The 20,928-nt window shown below is 47.8% G+C and overlaps 1 protein-coding gene across 8 annotated transcripts in view; it reads left to right on the top strand.

Annotated features, from left to right (window-relative positions):
- Positions 1-20,928, top strand: part of TENM4 (teneurin transmembrane protein 4) — an 801,291-nt gene that overhangs the window by 553,597 nt on the left and 226,766 nt on the right. For 7 of the 8 annotated variants that reach the window (XM_058306052.2, XM_058306055.2, XM_058306053.2 and 4 more), the window contains 2 exons: positions 6,532-6,630; positions 7,767-8,002. In XM_058306052.2, coding sequence (XP_058162035.1) covers positions 6,532-6,630; positions 7,767-8,002 — 335 coding nt within the window. The remainder of the gene's footprint in view (positions 1-6,531; positions 6,631-7,766; positions 8,003-20,928) is intronic. The other variant, XM_058306050.2, reaches the window with a different exon arrangement.

Below are 20,928 nucleotides of genomic sequence, written 5' to 3'. Positions count from 1 at the left end.
TCATTTTTGAAAGACAGTCTTGCTGGGTATAAGATTCTTGACTGGAAGTTTTTCTCTCATACTATCTTAAATATATCAGACCACTATCTTCTTGCCTGTGTGGTTTCTGGTGAGAAATCAGCACTTAATCTTATTGGGTATCGCTTATATGTTATGCATGGCTTTTCTCTTGCTGTTCTCAGAATTCTCTCTTTGTCTTTGGCATTTCACATTCAGATGAGTATGTGTCTCAAAGTTAGTCTATTTGGATTTTTTCGGATGGAAGTACGTTGTGTTTCTTGGACATGGATATCTATGTCCTTCAATAGCGTTAGGAAATTTTCTACCATTATTTCTTCAAATATTCTTTCTGCCCCTTTTCCCTTCTCTTCTCCTTCTGGCACACCCGTGACATATATGTTTGTATGCATTTTGCTGTCACTTAGTTCCCTGAGACCTTGTTCAATTTTTTCCATTCTTTTCTTCATCTGTTCTTTTGTATGTTCACTTTCAGAGGCCATTTCTTCAAGCTCACCAATCCTTTCTTCTGCCTCCTCAAATCTGCTATTATATGATTCCAATGCTTTTTAATTTCATTGATAACACCTTTCATTCCCATAAGATCTGCTATTTTTTCTGTGTATGCTTTCAAATTCTCCTTTGTGCTCATCCTGTGTCTTCTTAATATCCTAATCTCTTTAGCCATCTCTTTGAATTTATTAAGGAGATTTGTTTGAACATCTATGATTAGTTGTCTCAACTCCTTTATGTCATCTGGAGGCTTATCTTGTTCCTTTAACTGGGCCATAGCTTCCTGTTTCTTGGTGTGGATTGTAATTTTTTGTTGTTGTCTTGGCATCTGGCTTACTAGAGTATTTATTCTGGGTACAGTTTTTCTCTTTAGTTTAGGTTTTCCTGCCCTTTCTCCCTTGCTGGTTGTGCAGTAGGAGCCAAGCATGTAGTTGGTGCTGTAAGCTGCAGAGGCTCAAGCTGCCCTCATTGCACCAGGGACCAATGGAGCTTCTTCCAACTTTCTCCTTTGCCAGGGGTAGTGACAGAGTCACAGCTGTGTGGAATAATCCAAGTTATGCAGGCCTAGATTAGTTGCCCAGAGAGACTAATGAAGCTTCACACCCTTTTCTCCCCTGCTTGGGGTGGGCACGGATCTGAGATGACCAAAGTTGCCATGGTAGAAATCTGATTTTCAGTCTGTGGCAGTCAGAGTTACCTGCAGCTACTGGATAGGCTGGTGCAGGGCCCTCCAGCCTCCTCCCTGCCAGAGGCAGGGCTGAAGCCTAGGCTAGGGCTACCGGCTGATCTGAGTGAAAGAAATTGGTTCTGCCCATCACTGTGATTTTTGGTCCTGGCTCCCCCTCAGGCTGGGGGCAGAGTCAAAACGGTGGCCACAGGCCTCTTTCCTACTTGCACAGATTCACACCCCAGCTGTTCCCAGGGTTATATCTTAGCCTGCCCAGTCTACCAATCAGTAGCTGAAATCAGCAACCAGCCATCTCCTCCTTCCCTGTTTTTCGGAAATGGAGCTTCCAATTCCAGTCACAGAACAGCTCCTGGGACGGCTTGTGCTGCCAGAGTAGGATAATCACTGGCCTCCACAGATTGGCTGGAAATTTCCCAGAGAGGCTGGCTCAGGTCCCCCCAGACTCCTCTCTGCCAGAGGTGGGGCTGGAGCCTAGGCTAGAGCTGCAATCTGATTGGATGGGAAGAAACTGGTCCCCACCAGCACTGGGATTCTCAGGCCGCTTCCCCTCGTGCTAGACATGAGTTAAGATGGTGGCTCCCAGCCTCTTTCTGACTTGGATAGGCTCAAACTTTAGCCGTTCACAGTACTATACTTTAGCCTGCTAAATTTACTCATCAGTAGCTGAAGTTGGTGCCCAATTGTCTCTTCCTCTCCTGTTTTGGGGAAGTGCAGCTTTCAGTTCCAGCCGCAAACAGCTCCCGAGGCGGCTTGTGCCTCCCCTGGAGGATGGACACCGGCCTCCATGGTGTGGAGCCTCTACTTACAAGTCTTCTCTGCAGACGGGCAGCCTCTTCCTTCCACTCCCTCAAGGATGCGGCAGGATGCTCTTCTGGTCTCCTGGAGCCCCAAAACAGGTGCTTCAGCAGCTCCAGAGAGCTCTGGGTGTTTGCTAACTGCCCTGTAGCAGGAGCTGACTCTAGGAGCTCCTTACTCCACCACCATCTTGCTGGTTCCTCCATCATTCCTTTTTTTTTTTTTTTAATTTATTTCTCTCCCCTTCCCTGCCCTTCCCACCCCTCCCCCCAGTTGTCTATTCTCTCTGTCCATTCGCTGTGTGTTCTTCTATGTCCGCTTATGTCAGCAGCATCCAGAATCTGTGTCAGCTCTCCATGTATGTGGCGCCACTCCTGGGCGGGCTGCACTTTTTTCGTGCTTGGCAGCTCTTCTTATGGGGAGCACTCCTTGCATGTGGGGCTCCCCTAAGTGGGGGACTCCCCTACTCGGGGGACACCCCTGCGTGACAGGGCACTCCTTGCGCGCATCAGCGCTTCACGTGGGCCAGCTCACCACAAGGCCCTGGGTTTGAACCCTGGACCTTGCATGTGGTAGGCGGACGCCCTATCCATTGGGCCAAATCTGCTTTCCCATCACTCCTTTTTGATGCTGATTAATATTCCATTGTCTGTATGTATCATACTTTGTCCATTCTTTGGTCGATAGACACTTGGATTGCTTCGATCTTTTGGCAATCATCTTGCTGTTTTTAAAGGTGCATTTTCTTGATTCCAGTTACTGCAACCCTTTACCTGTTTTCCAGATTTTTTGAGGAAGACGGCCCTGCTAGTTGTAGCTAGTTGTTGAAAGATTCCGTGAGTTAATGGCACCCTTGGAGCATATTATACCAGTATTTGTTAACTAGAAGTCATAAAAAGGCTACTTTGAGACATTCGTAACCTTCTGAGTAGCCAACCTTTTAGCAAATGTTCACATCCCCTCAGATTCCCAAGTGATCTATATGATTAATATTGAATTTTCATGAGTAGGAAGTTCTTTCAGGAGATCTGGCATCTTGTCCTAAAAAGATAAGTCTTAGGTGGCGGACTTGGCCTGGTGGTTAGGGCGTCCGCCTACCACATGGGAGGTCCACGGTTCAAATCCTGGGCCTCCTTGACCCGTGCGGAGCTGGCCCATGCGCAGTGCTGATGCGCGCAAGGAGTGCCCTGCCACGCAGGAGTGTCCCCCGCATGGAGGAGCCCCACGCGCAAGGAGTGCGCCCCGTAAGGAGAGCCACCCAGTGGGAAAGAAAGTGCAGCCTGCCCAGGAATGGTGCCGCACACACGGAGAACTGACACAACAAGATGACACAACAAAAAGAAACACAGATTCCTGTGCCACTGACAACAACAGAAGCGGACAAAGAAGATACAGCAAATAGACACAGAGAACAGACAACCAGGGTAGGGGGGGGGAAGGGGAGAGAAATAAATAAATAAATCTTAAAAAAAAAAAAGATAATAGTCTCACTTTTTTTAAAAGTAACTATTTCTTTTTAAATTATCACAGTAAAAATAAAAATCGCTTTAAATCCAGCACCGGCAGATCCCTGCTGTTAACATTTTAATCTTTATCCTTAATGTCTTTTTTCTTTGAGTATATTGATTTGTTTGTTTCTCATGGGTCTTAAAATACAGATTTGAATTGGTGAGCACGTCATCCCAGCCTGGTGAGGCAGGCCAGACCACCATGTGTCTGAGCAAGAGTGCCCTGCGGCAGCCTTGTGCCCGCCAGGCAGGAGGGAAGAGCCCTTCCCAGCCCGCTGGACAGGCACCAGCAGGGGCTGCTCAGGCTGGGCCATGAGGGCTAGAGTCCAAAATCCCTCCTGAAATGCGGGGAATGGGGGAAATATTAATAACAATAGCATCTGCTGCTACCCTCGATTGCAAACTGACTGTGTGCCTGCAGTATGCCTGGCATGCACCCCTTTCTATGTGCTTTAGTTCAGCAGTGTTCAGTGCGTGCTTATGGGGCACCTATTACCATGTGTCACACACTCTCCTAGGCTCTGGTCATATAGCAGTGAACAGGACAGACAAGACTCCTGCCCTTCTGAAGTTTAAAATTGAAGCTGCAAAGAAACACAGTGTACAGATAAACAAATAAATGCATGTACGTGGTGTCAGGTGCTGTGAGGAAAAATAAAGCCATTAGAGGGGCCAAAGAGTGACTGGGTGGTAGAGTGGGAGCGTATTATAATCAGGAGGAGAAAGTAGTAGTCGAGCGTGGAGGGAGTGAGCCGTGCAATTATTTGTGGGGAGGGTGATTCAGGCATGTGACAGCAAAGGCTAAGCTTATTTGAAAGGCCCGTGCTTCTGGAGCACAGAAAATGTGGTTGGAGAAGTAGCAAGCGTCCAGATCTTGTGGGATTTGGTAAGGACTACCCTTTGTTCTAAAAGGTTTGGGAAGCCATTGGAGAGTTGAGAGCAGAGAAATGGCAAGATCCCAGTGGCACTTTAGGTTCTACAAGGTGAGTGTTTCTCCCCTTCTGTGTGCCTTGAAGCAATGGTGCTCAGAGAGGTTAACTCCCCTGCTCCAGGGCCAGTGGCGATGGAGCTGGAACATGACCCCAGGTTTGTCTCACGCCCATGTGCCTCCCACTAAACCACGGGGCCTCTGCTCACCAGGCCATCCCCTGGAGGTCGAAACGAGGCACTGGGAAGGACTTCCACCTCCTACGTAGCTGTGGAGGCCCCAGTGGCCAGGAGCACCAAACAAAACTGCTTGCCACGCAGGTGCTGAGCCCCGGCAGTGCTTCAGGACTGGCCACAAGCGTAGGTCTCCACCACCAGTGCCACGCTCGGTGACCCTGGCTGCAAAACTAAGAGTCTTTCTCTCACTGTCCCTGGGGATGTTAATACAGTGGCTCTTTGAGACAGTACTCATGGCCCCTCCACATTTTCATCTGTGAAAAAATGAAAGTATGATATAGACAGGGCCTGAGCTCTTGGGTCGTCTAAACCCAGGTTCTAGTTCCGGCTCTGCTGCTTGCTTTCTGTATGACCTTAGAGAGGTCACTTCACCTCTCCCAGCCTTGCTTTGCCAACCTGCCAAATGGAGATGACAGCACTTGCTTCACAGGGTTACTATGAGGAATAAAATTACATTAGATGATAGTTGCTAAGCACCTAGAACAGTGAATCTATGTGGTAGGTTCTCCATAATAGCAGCTGTTATATTTAGCATTAATACTTCTATGATATTTGTGTAGCCCTTAAATATTCTTCTAATATCATCTCAGTTACTTATTGTTAAGGAACCTTGTGAGCGTCGTATTGCTCTCCCTATTTTACAGATGATAAAGGAAGATTCAACAAGGTTAAGGTTTCTACCTAAAGTCACACAGCAAGAAAGTGGCGTGAAAGGGACTTGAACTCAGGTATTCTGGTCTTCAAGACCCAGGCAAAATCAGAAGGAAGGGCCCTGTCAGGGTTGTGCCCGGAAGTTGACTATCTGGAGTCAGCCCTTCCCTGAGGTACATAAATAGTCTGAAGCCACCACCAGCTTGTTAGAAATGATTCACTGCAGAGTTTTAAAGAGAGATGGTAGCAGTCCTGAAAATATCAGAAAACAGGATGCAGTGTGCTCAAGTGTGAATGATGTCACTTAGCAGGCATGGCTGGGACCAAAAGGGGCAGATGTGTCTGTCTTCTGGGTTAGAAATAGGTAAAGTTATGAAATGCTCTGCTACTGTTAGTGCACTCAGGGTGGGGGTGGGAGGGGGAAGCGTCCCTCTCTGACTTCATGGGGCGCCGTCCTTGCTAAGCGTTCATCACCCAGGTACAGCAAGGATCCTCAAAATGTAGTCCAGGAGCCAGCACCATCGGCATCAACCTGGAAACTTGTGAGAAATGCAGATGCTCAGGCCCTGTCCACTCTGCTGACTCAGAATCTCTGCTGGTGGCCCCAGCCATCCACAGCTCCCCAGATTATTCTGATGCTTACTCAAGTTTGAGAACCATGCTCGACTTTATTTTTATTTTGGGCTAGCAAAATGAGTGTCTCTATCTACTGCTCAAGCAGGTATTAGCAATAGCAAGCAGTAGAGAAATCAGACATTAGAACCAGATTAACCTGTGCTCAAATCCCTGCTTTGAATCTTGCAAACTGGTGACTTTGGGCAAGTCCCGTTTCCTTCTTCACACTTCAGCGTCCTCTTCTGTAAAATGGAGATAGCACTGCCTTCCTCGTGTAGCCAGTTTTGAAGATTTGGGATCACGGATGCAATGTGCCTAGCTCAGTGCCTGGCACATAATCAGTCCTCATCAGTGATAGCTGTGATCTGATGCATGCAACTGCCAGGCGTTCAGGTTTGTATAGACAGCACTCCCCGCAGATGCTCTGGGCCGGGCGCACCCCTCGCCTGTGCGGCTTGCACACTGACCCATCGCCTGGAAATCTTGGCCCGCTGATCTCACGCACAGCCGCATCAAACAGCCACTTTGTGTGTTTCTCTACTATCCCCCTTCATCGATGCATGACTCATTGCTTCATTCATGTCTCCATGTTGTGCATAGAAACCTAGGCAAGCAGCCATTCCTAGGGACATTGCAGGACAACCTCATTGAGATGGACATTCTCAGCGCCTCCCGCCATGATGGGGCTTACAGTGACGGGTAGGTGACATCCCCATGCTCCTGCCCTCTGTGTGTGCCCTCCCCGCAGCTCCTGCACTTGCATGCAAATGCTGAGACCTCTCCCTGGGATCTCGTGGGGAGGAGATGCCATGTTGCATGCCCACCCCAAATCCACGTTCACCTTGCGAGAGTTGATCCTCAGGATACTGTCCCTTCACATATTAACAGTAGTCTTGTTAATATGCAATTCCTGGCATCTCATTGGCTGCCTCTGCCATCCTGAAAACCATCTCATGTAGCAATTTCTATGCAGCAAGGCCCTGTGAGTATATATTCTGGGGCTTCTTACACCCCTGCAGGAGCGGGGTTACCCTGAGACTTGGAGGGGGCATTGCGACCAGTGCACCCCCTCTCCCGTGCTGTGTGCAAGGTCTCCCATGGTCATGGTTAAAACCAAGCTGTGGAGGACTTCCTGACCTAGCTTGGCTACAACCATGTGCTTTGACTGCCACGCTGCCCTCAAGATTGAATCTACCATGCTGAAGAGCTTTCACGAGGGGCTCAGGCTCTAGCTTCTCAGCAGAATGCTTTGAAAGCTCTTTCTGTCATTGGCTCTGACAGCCCCTGGGGGATGCTTGGCCATGGCGAGCTTAGTGATGGTTTGTTTGCTCTAACCCCCACAAAGTACCCTTTAAAAAGATGGGTATTCCATTCCTTAGCCAAGGACACTGGCAAAGCAGGTACTGGAGAGAAAAGAAAAACATTAGGTTCCATTATCTCCAGGAGACAAAACAGAATTTTAGACAACTTTCCAAGTTCTTGCATTTCTCTTAGAGAGCAGGTAACTCATTCCCCAAGAAACAGCCTCCCTGTCCCACCCGTTCCCAGGAAAAGGATCTCAGTGTCCCGCCTTCTGCCAAGTTGATGAAGCCTTCTGCCTCGGCTTGGGTGGGTTTTCCCTCAGGGAGGCCTGCCCTGTCCATGTTCCGTGGAAACCTGTCTTCGTGCGCCCTGTGTTTGTGGTCTGGTATGTGGTTCTCCTGCCTTCTCTGTGGTGAGACTCTCTCTCCAGACTCCTCCGCATGCTTCTCCTGCTGCCCCTCTCCCCTGCAGGCTCATGGAGTTCCTGGTGAGCAAACAGACCGTGACGCTCTCCTGCCTCTCTCCATCCACAGGCACTTCCTCTTCAAGCCGGGCGGCTCCTCCCCACTCTTCTGCACCACCTCCCCGGGGTACCCACTGACGTCCAGCACGGTGTACTCCCCTCCTCCGCGCCCTCTGCCCCGCAGCACCTTCGCCCGGCCAGCCTTCAACCTCAAGAAGCCCTCCAAGTACTGTAACTGGAAGTGTGCAGCCTTGAGTGCCATCGTCATCTCGGCCACGCTTGTCATCCTGCTGGCTTACTTTGTGGGTAAGCACCTCCCTCACCCTGCCTTCCCCTGGCCCCCCTTAGGCCCAGAGGGCAGTGACCGAGACACCTGCCAGCACGGCCCTCCGAACCTACAAGGTGAGCCAAGCGGCCCTGGAGTCCTGGACCTGTCCTCACCCTCCCGACTGCCAGGTGTCAGCCCCTCGGTCTCCTCCCGCCCTCCCCTCCGCACCTTGTGGAGTTGTCCTTATAACCAGGAAGGAGGCTTAGCATCTTTTCCTTACCAAGCATTAAGGCATAAGCTCACTAAGCCTGGCCTTTCAGGTGACGACCTGTGACAGTGTCATAGCTTGATGCCAGTACAAATGGAATAAGCTGGAAAACCTTAGCAGCAGGCCTGCCTGTCCCCTGGTGCCACATGGCTATAGAGAGGAACAGGAAGGAGGTTGAGGGCCTTTCATTGGAGCGAAACTGCCAGAGGTCGGATTGGGCTGACCTCAAGCCAGGAAAGCATGTCTAAGGGGTAGTGTGGGAACCCAGGTCAGAGGTAAACCATGGTCTGAAAACCAGGGACATCCCCACTGAGGAGCAGCGGGTCCCAGTGCGCACCTCGCGCTGGCCTGAGAGAAGCACACACACCAAGCAGCACTGACGAAGCGCTTCTTACCTGACCTCGGGACACTTGGCATGGATAGCAAACTCCTCCTGACCCACTGCCCTGCTAAAACAGGGCAGCTCCCACCGTGCGTTCTTTTGGTGTATTTTTAACACAGTCTGGTTTCCTACTTCTGACCCCTCGCTTTGATCTTCTCCCAGGGAAGATATTAATCGGAAGAAATGCATGCGCTGTGTAGAGTCTGCGCCTCTATGTAAAACCGCCTGTGATTATAGGAAAGGCATCCCAAGGGAGGTGGGCTCAACCTTCCATGTCCTTTCCAGCCTTCACATGCTTTATAGGATTCTAAGGCTTAAGGTAGGTCAGGGCCAGCTTGAGAATGCCTCAAACCTATGCTGAAGAATCCTGAGACAATTCTGCAAGCAGAGGGGCCTTTTCAGTACAAGCCCAATAAATAGAAGCAGAACTAGCTGGTAGAGGCTGAAAGGAAACAGAGTGATTCCTATTGTAAAAAGAGAAAAAAAGAAAGAACTTTGTATCAAGCAAAGTCACCGTGGTTGAAAAGAGCAGTCTTGAGCAGTAATAAGTGCACAGTCACTAAAAGTGATTACTGAAACATGGGCTACCGCTTATTCAGCACGTGGAGAGGGAAGGCATGGTGTGTGGGTTTGAGTGATATATAAGCTGTAAGGTTACTTCCCTCTCAAGATTCATGAATTTTATGAAAACAAGTAATCAGGAAGCCAACAGTGCTGGAAATAGGGAGGTCTCCTTAAATATTTCAAACTATGATAAACTTCCTCTGGTATGCCAGGTCTCTTTTCCAGTGATCCTGTTTGGCTTAGAGAATTTCATGGCATCCATGTTTCATCTCTTCTTCTGATTGATGAGTGGTTGCTGCCTTGAATGCTGTGTTGAGAAGAATCCTGAGGCTGTATTCGGACTCAATGGAACAGAGCCTCTGATTGATTAGTGATGTCTGTCATGGTCACAGACATGGAGAATATTTGTCATTCCTGCTATGGGTCATTGAGTAAAAGGCACAGCCAACCTGGGAGAGGACAGGGCCCACCCAGGCTCTGTGAGACAAGCACCATTATCATGTATTGGGCTACAGGTGAGGGTTATGATGTTCCAAGCACCATCACCTGGCATGAAAATTTCTTCCTGCCCATCAGAGGTGTGACCCCATCTGATCATTGGTACAGCTCTTATTTTTCACTAGCTTTATTGTTTTCTAAACAAGCAGACCTCTGGATAATCAGTGTCACTGTTCATCAAGAGCCAACTAGCTTGCTGCATATAAACATCAACTTGTTTTGTACCAAAGTCTTGAGATTTATACCATGTAATCTAGTTTCATGAGAAAGGAGTCAGTATTTATATGATGAAAAACAAACTGTCCACTGTTTTCCATCCTGTGGTCTTCATTCTCTCCCATTTAGTAAGAATGTGTGATCAGTCTTCAGCTATCTAAAAACAGGCTTCTGTAAGAGGTAATGAGCTCTCTGTCATAGGAAGGGTACAAATAGAGCCTCTGTGGCCACTGGGCAGTAAGATTCTATCACTGACTGGAAGTTTTCCCTAGAGGACCTTTAATTTTTCTTCCAACATTGATCATCTTCAATCTAGGATTTTATTGTTTTATTTTGTCACTCAGCAAACTATATGGAGTAGGTACTTTGAGAATGACTTTGAGCTAGGCACTATGCAAAGTGCTAGAGTTAAAGAGGTGAATCCTACCATTGAGCTTAGAATAGATTACAGCTATGTAAGCAGACAAATATGAAACTGTGATTGAGGCAGCTCAGGCGCTGTGGGAATGCCCAGGCCCTGACAAGAGGACTGGAGATAGCTTCCTGGGAAATTTAGCTGAATCTTGGAGTAGGTGTTAGCTGGCAGGAGACATGCAAGAAAGGTATTCCAAACCAAAGGGGCTCTTTAAAGACCCGAAGGAGGTGTGGTAGCAGGAGTTGGGGTGGCAGCATGGTTGGGGCTCGTACTGGAAAGGTTGATCAGATTATGAAGGACACTGTGGGGGCCAAGCTAAGGACCTTACTTGATGGGCAATGGTGAACCATTGAAGAGTTTTAAGTGGTGACAGAACATAGTCAGATTTTTGTTTAAGAAAGATCATTCTTGGGGGGAATGCAACCATGGACCAAAGTAGACATTATTATTGTAGTAACAGAAGAACTTGTAACATTGATATCTAGACAGTGGTTACCTGATGTTCTAGGGGGGAGGGGGAAAATGGTAGAACATAGGGCATTTTTTAGGGCATTGGAATTATTCTGCATGATATTGCAATGATGCTTACAGGCCATTATATGTTTTGTCAAAACCTACAAAACTGCGATGCAAAGTGTAAACTATAATGTAAACTATAGACCTTGGTTAGTAGCAATGCTTCAATATTTCTTCATCAAGCATAACAAATGTACCACTCTAATGTAAGATGTTATTAATAGGGGAAAATGTGAGAGGGGGAAGGAAGGGGTATATGGGAATCCCCTATACTTTCAATGTAACTTTCCTATAATCTAAAACTTCTTTAAAAATAAACTTTATAATATGGAGGGAAAAAAAGAAAGAACGAAAGATCACTCTGCCAGACATGGCAGAGGAAGGACTAAAAGTTGGATCTGTTAGGAAATGATCATAATAAACAAGTCAGAAAAAGCTGAGAACCTGATCTAAGATGGTGAGGAAGGGACAGATCTGAAGTCAGTTTAGGAGAATTTGTGTCTCAAGGTAGGAACACTCAGTTCATTGGTCAAGTGTCCTTGCCATCAAAATATCCTTCTGATATCTGTATGGAAACATTAAGACTTGACTCTAGATTTCATATCCAAGGGCTGGGTCCAAGTGGCAAGCCTGGGTGCTGCCCTTTGTTACCTGGAGACTCAGCAAGGCGTTGAAGAAGAGCTTAGACCCTGAATCTGACGGACCTGGATTCCAGTCCCAGCCCTGCCACCTAGCAGCTTTTCTCTTTCTGAGCCCTAAATTCCTCTGTAGAAAATTGGCGCAGCCCATGATCACAGAAGGACGATTGTGAGGTTGGAGTCATCTGATGAAGGTGAAGGCATGGCAGGCGTGAGGACCCGCCCTGCCTTCCTTCAGGGGTCGGTAGATGTCATCGTGGCTTGGCCTCCTCCAACTGCAAGGGGCCAAGGGATGAGCATCTTGTTGGTTGGCCATAATTACGAGCTGTGATGACTAACTTGTAGGGGACTATCCATTATTGAAAATCAAATTAATCGTCTCAGCCAAGCACAAATATCCTTAACAAAGACTCTCTTCCAGCAGACCAACCGATCTAATCAACAGCAAAAGCACAGATATTTAATTAGATTTTTGATGAAAAATTGTGTTTAATTCCAAGTATAATCAATTATTAATTACTGTAATGAGTGAGTCTGACTGGGTTTACTAATTAACTCATTTAAAAATTATGAATAACCTTTTCATTTGTAATTATTTTGTATGTCCTATCAAGTTCCAAGATAAGAATCGTATCACCTCACCAGCAGAGGGGTAGGCGAAAACAGGATTGAAAAGGATTTTTCTTTCACTGGTATCTGCTCTGAGCTGCCATATCTGAATGGTAACAGTGACAGATCCATCCAAAGTTCAGTTTCTTAGTTGGAAAGTTTTTGGAGAAATGAGCAACCAGTGACCTTTCATTTGCACAGGTATTTGCAGCTATTTTCATAGGAAGATGCAGAATTGGGATTAGCAGTTGCCTCCCACAAGGCCTGCAGGGCCTCAGGCCTGCCTCCAAGCCATCTTCTCCTCCCCTGGCAGAGTTACTTGACTGCTCTGGCTTGAGATGGAAATCTCAGAAGAACCGGCACCTGACCTGTGGGATCTCTGCAGAGGGGAAAGGTGTTTCTGTTTCCAGAGAGCCAGCCATTGAGATGAGTTTGCATTGCTTTATTCACCTATTCTCCTTATTAAGAAGGTTTCCTGGCCTGTGTTAGGCTGTATTTGAATATCCTGCCTTTCGTCTTCTGTAGAAAAGAATTCTCTTTTCTGTAGAACAAAATGGGAGGATGACTTGAGAGGAAGGCTAATTATAGGTCAGACAGTGAAGCTTGCAATAGTGCAGTAACGGCAGTAATACTTAAGCATTTAATTATTTTCTAAATGTTTTCACCAAAAAGGGCAGTGTGGTGTAGGGTAATTAAAATAATGGGACCCACTTTTTAATCATTATTAACAAGGAAACCATTTACTCTGATTGTGAGCTGCCCACATACCCACTCTGCCCTCAGCACTTTGCAAGTGTTTTTCCCGTTGAATCCTGTCAATCGAATGGGTTATTCCCAGTCTACAGAGGAGGGCCCTGAGACCTTTTGAGCTCAAGCGACTTTGACCCACTGTCACACAGTAAATGGCACAACTGTAATCACCCAACCCCAAGCACTCTGGCTCTTGAGCCTATGCTTTCTGAAGTTCTTTTTCTAGAGAGCTCACAGCTTCAACCCTTAAGCTAGCGCCTATGATGAAGTGCCTGGTGTTTTGGAGTTCTACCATGTGCTCGGCACTGGCAAGCTCAGGACAGGCATCATCCCTCTGACTCTTCACAGCAGTTCTGTGTGGTATTATTTTCTGTACGTTCCAGATGAGGAAACTAAAACTCAGAGAGGCTGATCAACTTGGTGGGGTCCCGCAACCAGTAAACGACACAGCTGGGATTCAGACTAAGCCTCGGGACTCTGAATGCCATGCTCTTAGCCACTATGCTGGGGCTCCTGAACAGATGGTACAGAATCAGAACACCCTACTGCAGGCTCTGGCTCTACTGTTTGTTGACCGTGTAGGCCCAGGTATTTTACAATGGGCATAGCCATTGTAGTGGGCATCATTCCCATCTTATAGGAGAGGAAACTGAGAATAGCATCATAGCTGACAACATTAGGCTGCCTGCTTTCAGATATTAGCTCTACTGCTTATACACTTTGTGACCTTAGGCAAGTTTATTCAGCCACTCTGAGCCTCAGTCTCCCCATCTGAGGAGGGCAATAGTAGTAATAGCTATTTCATAGGCTTATTGTGATGTTCCAGTAAGATAATTTGCGTAGAGCACTTAACCATTGTTTGGCACAGAGTTAGCACTTAATAAAAGTAAAAATAGTATTACTAATAGTGTTATTAATGTTATTAGCATCACATGGCATGTAAAAGGCTATTCGTACCTCCTGAATGAGAACTTAGACCAGGTCTGTCTCACTGAGGCACCCCCAGGCTCCCAGGCTGTGTCAGTCACAAGGGCAGCTGACAGGGGCATCTGTCACAAAACATTTGTAGACACATCTCGCTGTTCCAGGGAAGCAGCCTAGAAGAATCGTCACACCTAAAAAGCACTTCACGTGATTTCTTCACCTAGGACAAAAGTCGATTTTTGCTTCACCCACAGCTGCCTCTATCCAGATAAAACTGAGAGCATTCCTCACATTCTGAATCTCTTTGTAAAAAAAAAAAAAAGCAGACACTGAGAGCTGCAAAGAGCTGTAGATTCATGTCGAAGACTCTTCAAGCACCTTTCTTGGCAGATCGGCCTTTGAACTAGGAGATGAAAAAGGCTTGTCAATAATACACAAAGCAGGAATGGCTTTAGGTTGAGTAGAGACCCAAGCGTACGCGGGGATTATATTTCCTCCATCGTCAGCTCCGGGCCCAGCCCGGGGAGAGGGGTGCCAGTCACAGTGCTTTCTCTCGGGCTGCTTGGTGCTTTGATGAGAAAAGACGGGATTCAGTCTGACCAACTTGGTGGAAATCTCTCCTCTCCCACTCTCTGACTGGAGCCTTGATTCCTGCAAAGTGGGAAGAATAATAGTACTTCCTTCATGAGGTTATTGTAAAGATTCAATGGAACAATGTTGGAAAAAATACAGGACTTGTGGTAAAGTAGAAGTCCCTTACTGGTGACCTTGGGAGATTGTCTTCACCCTCCTCGGACCTCAGCTGTCTTAACCCAGAATGTGGTGGGGGTAGATGCACCTGGGCACAAAGGGAAGGGTCATAAACAGGGACTGTTGCAGCCTCTGGGTAACCAGAGTGCAACATTCCAACATGATCAATAGCAAAGAGGATTTTTTTAAAAATTAGGTTCCAATTTTTACCTTCACTGGAAACTGATTTTTGGATTGTAAAAAAAACATCAGAACCATTGCTTGAAGTGGTGATAGTTTAATTTACAAGTGAGAATATTGCTAAGCTTAATTGCTGCTCTCCAAAAGGCAGCTATTAGGGAGCTGTGCTTATTGAAATGTAATTGTGGTTCTTCATTTGGAAGAGCCTGAGTTCTCAAGGTTATCTGGGCATGTTGTTGGAAGTTGACTTGAACACTGAGTGTGATTTGCACAGAATAGTGCAGACTTTCTCAAGATCTCTGACCTTTCACCTCGCCAACTTGACTCTATCCTTGCAGCAGTCCAATTAAAAGGGACATTAGACCTCCCTTTCCTTTAGGGGTGCTGGCGCTTACTTCCCCATCTCCTGCTTCTTACTCTGTGCTGTATACACAGTCTCTCACACCAGGCCTGGCAGTGCTCAGTAAGACTTGGCTGGATAAAAGACCTGACAGGATGGTTACCGTCTGCCAAAGACACTGGAGGCAGAAGGGTGTGTGTGGCCAAAAACATGGTGGCAGAAATGTGCACTTTATGTCCTGGGGCTCAGGTACTGGTGAAAAAGACGTGAGACCAGAAGAAAAGCTTAGAAGTAGAGGACAGAGTGATAGTCCCTCCTCTCCCCCTTTCCCTCGATTAACGCCATCCAGTTCAACTCAAGCCATGTCAGGATCTCAGCTGCCATTTGCTTTGTAAGCACGGGCCTGTTGCACTTTGAGCCTGGGTGTTATTAGCAAGCAGTAAGGCTCATTTTCTCTCCTTTCTCTCCAACTTCACATCAGGCCTTCTGGACAGAAGCCATAGATTTAGCTTTATAGCCCAAAGAATGGGGAAAGGAGATGATTGAACTCAGTCTTTCAGGAGGAGGAAAAAGTGTTGAAGATACAGGATTGTGTATTAAAGCTTTTCTGTCCTAGATTGATTCCTTTGTGCCACTCTGTGGGAATTACTAATAGCAAGATATATATAGATAGTTCTCTAACAGACCCCAGAAAAATATCTTCCAGTCCCCCAAAAGGAAGACTTAAGGAGACCAGCATGACCCTCTGTAGATGCCTGACATGCCGGCGTGGGAGGAAGCAACCAGGCCTAAGAGGTGAAAATGATGCAGAGGCTAATTGGGAGAAGGCTTTTGTAACAAGAGAGCTGTCCTGTGTGGGGTGGGGCTCTCCTGGGGCAGCCTGTGTCTGGAATGAGAGGAGCCATGGTCAAGGGCCCAGACTCCACAGACCAGAGGAGCCGGTGTGTATCATCGTTCTGCCATTTACTGTGTGCCACCTGGGCAGGGACGCAAGCTCCTTAAGCTGTAATTTCCTCATCTGTAAATAGAAATAAAAGCAAATGAACAAACAAAAGGCTGGCTGATATTAAGTCGGTCAACATGTGTCAGCTCAGTATGAAAGAAAATTTTCCAACTCGCAGAGCTGCCCCGTGATAGAACAATTTGACAGTCATCTTCCTGGCAATAGAAGTATCAGGCAGTCGGAATTTTGTTGGTTTTTAATTTGAAGATCATTTAATAAAAGGACTCATCGCAGAAGTAAGGGCAGGATGCCAAGAAATAGGCTCCTGGTGCCTGGGTACTGCTCCCCGCCCTAGATGTGAAGGGGCAAGGGGAGCATGTGGGAGCAGAACCTGGAGAAGGAAGCCTTAGGAGAGGGCTCCTTGGAAGGAGCTGTGGTCTTCCATAGAGGGATGGAGGTGAGGGAGCCGGCGGACAGATACCCCAGCCTCTCTCTTCCTACCTCCCATCTGTTCCCTTGGTGGAACCGAACCAGAAGCCAGAGCCCAGGGAGCCCCTTGACCCAGGCCGTCTGGACCAGCCTCCCCGCAAAGAGCAGGGTAAAGAAGGACGGAGCGTGCGCCTGGAGGGGCCCATGGAGGATCTTGGTGTCGACTGCATCGTTCCTTCCCCCAGCAATGCTCAGGGCTCTGACTGTGCTCCCAGGGAGCCACGTCCACGATTGAGCCCCAGTGCCCTCCTCAGCCATGGCTCTCCTACCTTTACACCCACTCAGCCACCGTGCCCTGACCACTTGTTCTTTCCATCAGATTTATTGAAGGATAATTTCCATATAGAAAATTAACTCTTTTTAGGCATAGCATTCTATGAAGCCTGACAAATGCATAAAGTCATATGAGCACCACCACAATCAAGAGAGAACATTTCCATCACCCCAAAAAGGCCCCTTATTTCCCTTATTCCCCTTTGTAGTCCTTCCCCTCGCCTCATGCCCAGGCTCTGGCAACCACTTACCTGTTCTCTGTCTCTATAGTTTCAGGTACTTGTTTTGGAAGGCGTAGTAAAGAAGTGATTTATTTATTGGATTCAATATCAGGTGTTACCCTAATACATCCTCCAAACACTAAAATCTTAAAGTGTTGTTGGGAAATTTTTAAGATATTCAAGACGTCAGGACAAGCAGATGAAACATTCTGGGCTCTGTGTTGACCTGACCTCTTTGAAGAATAGCAGCCAAAAGTTTCAGAATGAATATTCTCTCTTTTTGCTAGACCAGATTTTCATGTAAACATTTTCAACTATTAACACAGTTCTCGTTCTTGTCAAGTTTAGTAGTTCTATTATATTTGTGGCATTACTATATCATTGTATTTCTGCTGTTTCCAGTGGTTTAAATACTACTGCCTTGAACATCTTCATGAATCTAGCTCTGTTTATATTCTTCTTTTGGATTATTTTGGGGAGGGCATATTCCCCAGAGCAGAATTCCTCAACCACAGGGTGTGAACAGTTTAGAGCTCTTGTCACTCAGCACTGGGGGCTCCTAGGAAGTTAAGACTCAGTCCCAGAGCCCACAGTCAGCTCTCAGTTTCCCCACAGTCAGGCCAGTATGGGACTTGGTGTCTGATTTTGGGTCTTCCAGTTGAATTAGAAGGTGGGGGGAGAGGTGCTCCCAAGTGGTCCTAAAGGGTCTTCGTTCCTGGTGGGAACTACCTGCCAGCCCTCCCCCCCTCCCCCCAGTCAGTTCCTTTGAGGAGCATAGCTCAAAGTCACTTCCTCGTGAAGCTCCTCCGGTCCGCTCACCCCGTGCCAGGAACCCACTCATATGCCCTCACAGCTCCTTCACGGTGCTCACTACACTTGCACCTGAGTCACTGGGTAATCGATTATCTAATATCCGTCTCCGCCATTAGATGGTGAGCTCCATGAAGTCAGAAGCAGTTTCTGTCTTGCTCAGTGCTGTAGACTCAGCGTCCAGTACCCAGGCCTGGCATAATGTAGCTCATGTTCAGTAAAAGTTTGTTGGAGGAGAAAAAGTAAGAGAGAGTGTCAGGGGTGTGCCAAATGTTGCAAGGCCATGGAACAGAAGGAAAGAAAAAGGTAAGAGGAGGGGCTCTAAGTTCTTCCAGGAAACAAAAGATTCACAGTCAGAAGCAGTGAGATAGTGTGAGAGTGAAAAATGACTCCTGGAAACTGAGGGGAGGGAAGGGCAGAAGAGAGGAGACGAGAAGCAGTGCTGAAACGCAGTCAGCACGGCACGCCTGGCTGTGGACCTCATCAGTTCCTTACTGCTGTGTTTCTTTTAACAAGACCCTTCCCTCTCTGCGGCTCAGTTTCCTCCCTGTGAATGGAGATAAAAGGCTGTTGTGGGGATGACAGGATCATAAGGCACCTTGCTCAAAGCAATTGAATTTGTCTTCCCTCTCTGCTTGGCAAACCAGATGTGCTAAATTGGAGGGCCAACCAGTTTCTGAATTTGGAAATGTCTTCTAGAAAAATAAAGGACCCGAGTTTATGAATATCTTTGTTTTCTAAAACCACAGCAGCAGCTACAGAGAAAGCACCCTCAGAGGGCTTTGAGCCCTCACTGGATGGCGGCTTCCAAGCCTCTGAAGAGGCAGAACAGTGGGGGGCAGGGGCAGGCAGTGGCCCCAGCCGTGCCCATTCCACAGCTTCACCCAGAAAGCATGGAAAGGGAAGGGAAAAGGAATCGATGTTCCAGATTTTTAGCATCCTTCAAAAGGATTTCTCCCCAAGTCCTTGTTTTTATTCCGGACTAATTACTGTGAAATAACATAATTTAATTGCATTTAAGTGTGGAGAGAAAGAATGGGCTCCCTAATGGCTTTTCTTTCACTTTTATAAATACCTTCTACTTGTAGGGGAATGCAGGACCGTCAGAGCTGCAGTTAGGCCCCCCAGGCCCTGGGGCAGAGCTGGGAAGAGAAGCGTTCACCAGGCTCCCTGCTCTTCCTGGCCTTAAAAAGAGAGAGGGAGGGGGAGGGAGGTGGGAGGGGTGAGAGGAAGAAAGACAAACGGTCATTTTCTTCCCCTCAGTTTCCCTCCTATCAATAAACAGCAGAACCTCAGCAACTAAGTGGCTTCTTCCTTCTGCTAGCTAAAGCACGGATTTGGGGCCCAGTGAGACCAGGCTCCAGTCCTGGCTGACCAGTTCCTTCATCTCTCTGAGCCTTGGTTTCCTCACTGGTAGCCAGTTCATCTCTAGGGGTCTTGATCATGAAGTGAGAGCTCATCCGCAAGGTGCCCGGTCGAGTGGGTGGCTCGCAGTGGGTGCTGCGTCAAGCCCTCCCCTTCCAGGCAGCGGGGCCACCTAGCCTGCAGGCTCCCTTTTTATTGTGAGCTTTCCCAGAGTCAGCAGCCAAGACCTATCCCCGGGTGCGGGTTTTCCCAGATAATCTGGGGTTAGGTAGAGGCAGCTTCCCCAAACTCAGCTTGAAAACGGAAGGAGCGGTACCGCGCCGTCTGCCCGGCCGTGCCCAGGCCGAGAGGGACGCGCAAAGCTGGATGAGCTGGCATCACCGCCTTGCGGTCGTCCCTACTTTCTTGGAGAGCCAGATGTGTGAAGGAAGAGCTGACAGCAATCAAGACAGATGATAAAAGCATGTAACTGCAGCTTGATCCTTATCCCTGTGGGAATCCTAAGGAGAGCCCAATTCATCCTAACCAGGAAGATCAGATACAGTTTCCCCAAGGCACTGCGGCTTGTGAGTCAAGTAAGAAACTGAAAGAGAAGATAGGAATGACTTTCTGGAAGGTGGAACAGCCCAAACAAAGCACAGGATGGGAGACAGAAATTTTGGCTACTTAGAAGACTCTGCATTAAAATGTCCAATTTGCATTTTAGTTATCTGCCTCAGTCCCCATTTTACTGACGACTCTTGCAAGTAGAACTACAGAACCCACAATGACTGTAAATTTTTGCCTTCCCTGCAAGAGGGTGCTGGCTGCCTTCCACCTTAGAAGAGGGCCTCCACGAGGCAAGGGCCAGTGAAATGCCGGGGGGCTGTGGGGGGCCTTTCGAGTGCATTGTCGCAGGGAATGCTCGCCGGCAGTCTGGGCTCTACCTAGAATGCACACTGCCTGGGCACTAGGGTTGCTGCATTTCCTTGTCCTCCAAGGCCCAGATGTGGAAACTGAGGCCTGCTGCTGTTAAATAACTTGTTGAAGTAGAATCACCGGTAAATAGCAGAGCTGGGCCCAGGACGCGGGTTTTCTGCCTCCAAAGCCTGTGTTCTTTGTTGAAACTGTGCTGCCCCTAAGGACCCACCTGCAAGGTCTCTATGCCCACACCCAAGGCTCGGGCCTCTGCGGTCCTGTTTGGAGCCTTCCTCTGCCCCTGCTCCCAGCTCCCCTCCCAAGACCTGATGTGACAGAGGTGGCAGCTCACATTTATTACCAGCTTGCAAGCTTACGGTGTGTCAGGCCAGCTCTGCTCTGAGTGTTACATGTATTTTCTCATCTAATCCTCTCAACAGTCTTACTCATCCAATAAATATTTGTCAAGTGCCAGCTGCGTGCTAGGTGCCATTCTATTTTTACTTACAGGTTGTCGGTGAGAAATTGAGGCCCAAGGAGGTTAAGGTGTGTGTCCAAAGCCACATCACCGGTGAGGGAGGGGCCCTCTTGGCCCTGGGGCCTGCCCTCCTCCAGTTGCCATAGACCCCACGTCCACACTGCTGAGAGGTTGCAGGAGCCCTTGCCAAAGAAAGACCCAGAGTGCTTCAAGATTGAAGAGAAAAGCAGATCCAGACCTTGTAGGGACCCTCAAGACACATCGTTCGTGTCATCTGATTCTGTTTCCCAGGCTCCAGGCTCCATCCAGCATGAGTAGATTGTCACTGGTGTAGCATTTCATTTGGGAGAAAGCCCTTCCTGCTGGTGTATGCCAGGCAGCTAGATTTATCATGCCCTTGCGCCTGGAGTTGGATTTTGTTCATGGCCTCCAGTGGGG

Source organism: Dasypus novemcinctus, chromosome 10, assembly GCF_030445035.2.
Source record: "Dasypus novemcinctus isolate mDasNov1 chromosome 10, mDasNov1.1.hap2, whole genome shotgun sequence".
In the NCBI taxonomy this organism is placed as follows: Eukaryota; Metazoa; Chordata; class Mammalia; order Cingulata; family Dasypodidae; genus Dasypus; species Dasypus novemcinctus.
Note: the sequence above shows the minus strand (reverse complement) of the source record. Positions and strands in the feature narration are given on the sequence as shown.